Here is a 966-nt window from a genome sequence, read left to right on the forward strand (position 1 = left end):
AATGTCAGCTCTGAAGGGCATCGTTTCCTGGGTGGTCTTCCCTGGAAACTTCACTCAGACATAGAAAAACCTTGTCATTGCCCCCTACCTATTCAACGCAAGCTCTTATAGCGTCACGTCTGTCTTGTTTTCTTCCCAGATGTGCCCTGTCACCACTGACAGTCCTTTCCAGCCAAAGATAAATAGGAGGAGCAGCTACATATTGTCTGGACCTTGGCTACTGGATGGCATTGAGACCACAAAAAATAAACCCTAAAAAACACCACCCCACAAACAAACTTGCTGCCCTGTGTTTAACCCCCTCCTGCACGTACAGGAGGGGTGGCTGGCACAGCATCATGACCTGTCTTCCCCTGAGCCAGTGAATCACAAAAAGCAAAACATGGGTACAAACCCCCATTTTGGGGAGGGTGGGGGTGCAGGGGTTTAGCCCCATCCTGGCCATCAGCTTTGCCAAACCGTAACATGACCGGCAACAAACCGCAGGGAAATCCCTGCCTGGTGGATGCTTGACCAGTTGAAGGGCCAACATGCTCCTCCCGCTTTGGTGGGGACCAGTGAGGAAAGCCTGGTCATGGTGAGCTCTCACCTCCCGTCCACCGCATGTGCCCCCTCAAGCCAGGCCCTCAGCCCGGGTGCCCCTGGGGCCCAGGTGTGAAGGCGGGCAGGGGTGGCTGGTGGTGGGCCCCGCGCTTCGTGTGGCGGCCAGGCCCTACCTTCTGTGCCTGCTGGATCATCTCCCGCACTACCTCCTTCACGTGGGGTGCATTCTCCTCCTTGCGGGGGTGTGTGAAGAGGGCCACCCGGCTGATGCCCCGGTAGAAGGTCTTGTCGGTCCAGCCCAAATCCAATGGCGGCACCTCCGTGTCCGAGCACTCGGGCCAGTAGGCCAACGAGAGGGTCTCACCGCCGGGCCCCCGCGCCACCTTGCCGACTTCCCGGGGGTCATCGTAGCCCCGCCACCCG

General features: G+C 58.8%; 1 protein-coding gene across 1 annotated transcript in view; it reads right to left on the minus strand.

The window, feature by feature from the left end:
* Positions 1-962, minus strand: part of FAM83F (family with sequence similarity 83, member F) — a gene marked incomplete at its 5' end in the record, with an annotated part of 17,920 nt that extends 16,958 nt beyond the window's left edge. Inside the window, one exon of the mRNA XM_009887167.1 lies at positions 717-962. Coding sequence (XP_009885469.1) covers positions 717-962 — 246 coding nt within the window. The remainder of the gene's footprint in view (positions 1-716) is intronic.
* Between the last annotated feature and the right edge of the window lie 4 nt (positions 963-966).

The sequence above is a fragment of the Charadrius vociferus genome, unplaced genomic scaffold (assembly GCF_000708025.1).
Source record: "Charadrius vociferus isolate BGI_N301 unplaced genomic scaffold, ASM70802v2 scaffold346, whole genome shotgun sequence".
Classification (NCBI taxonomy): Eukaryota; Metazoa; Chordata; class Aves; order Charadriiformes; family Charadriidae; genus Charadrius; species Charadrius vociferus.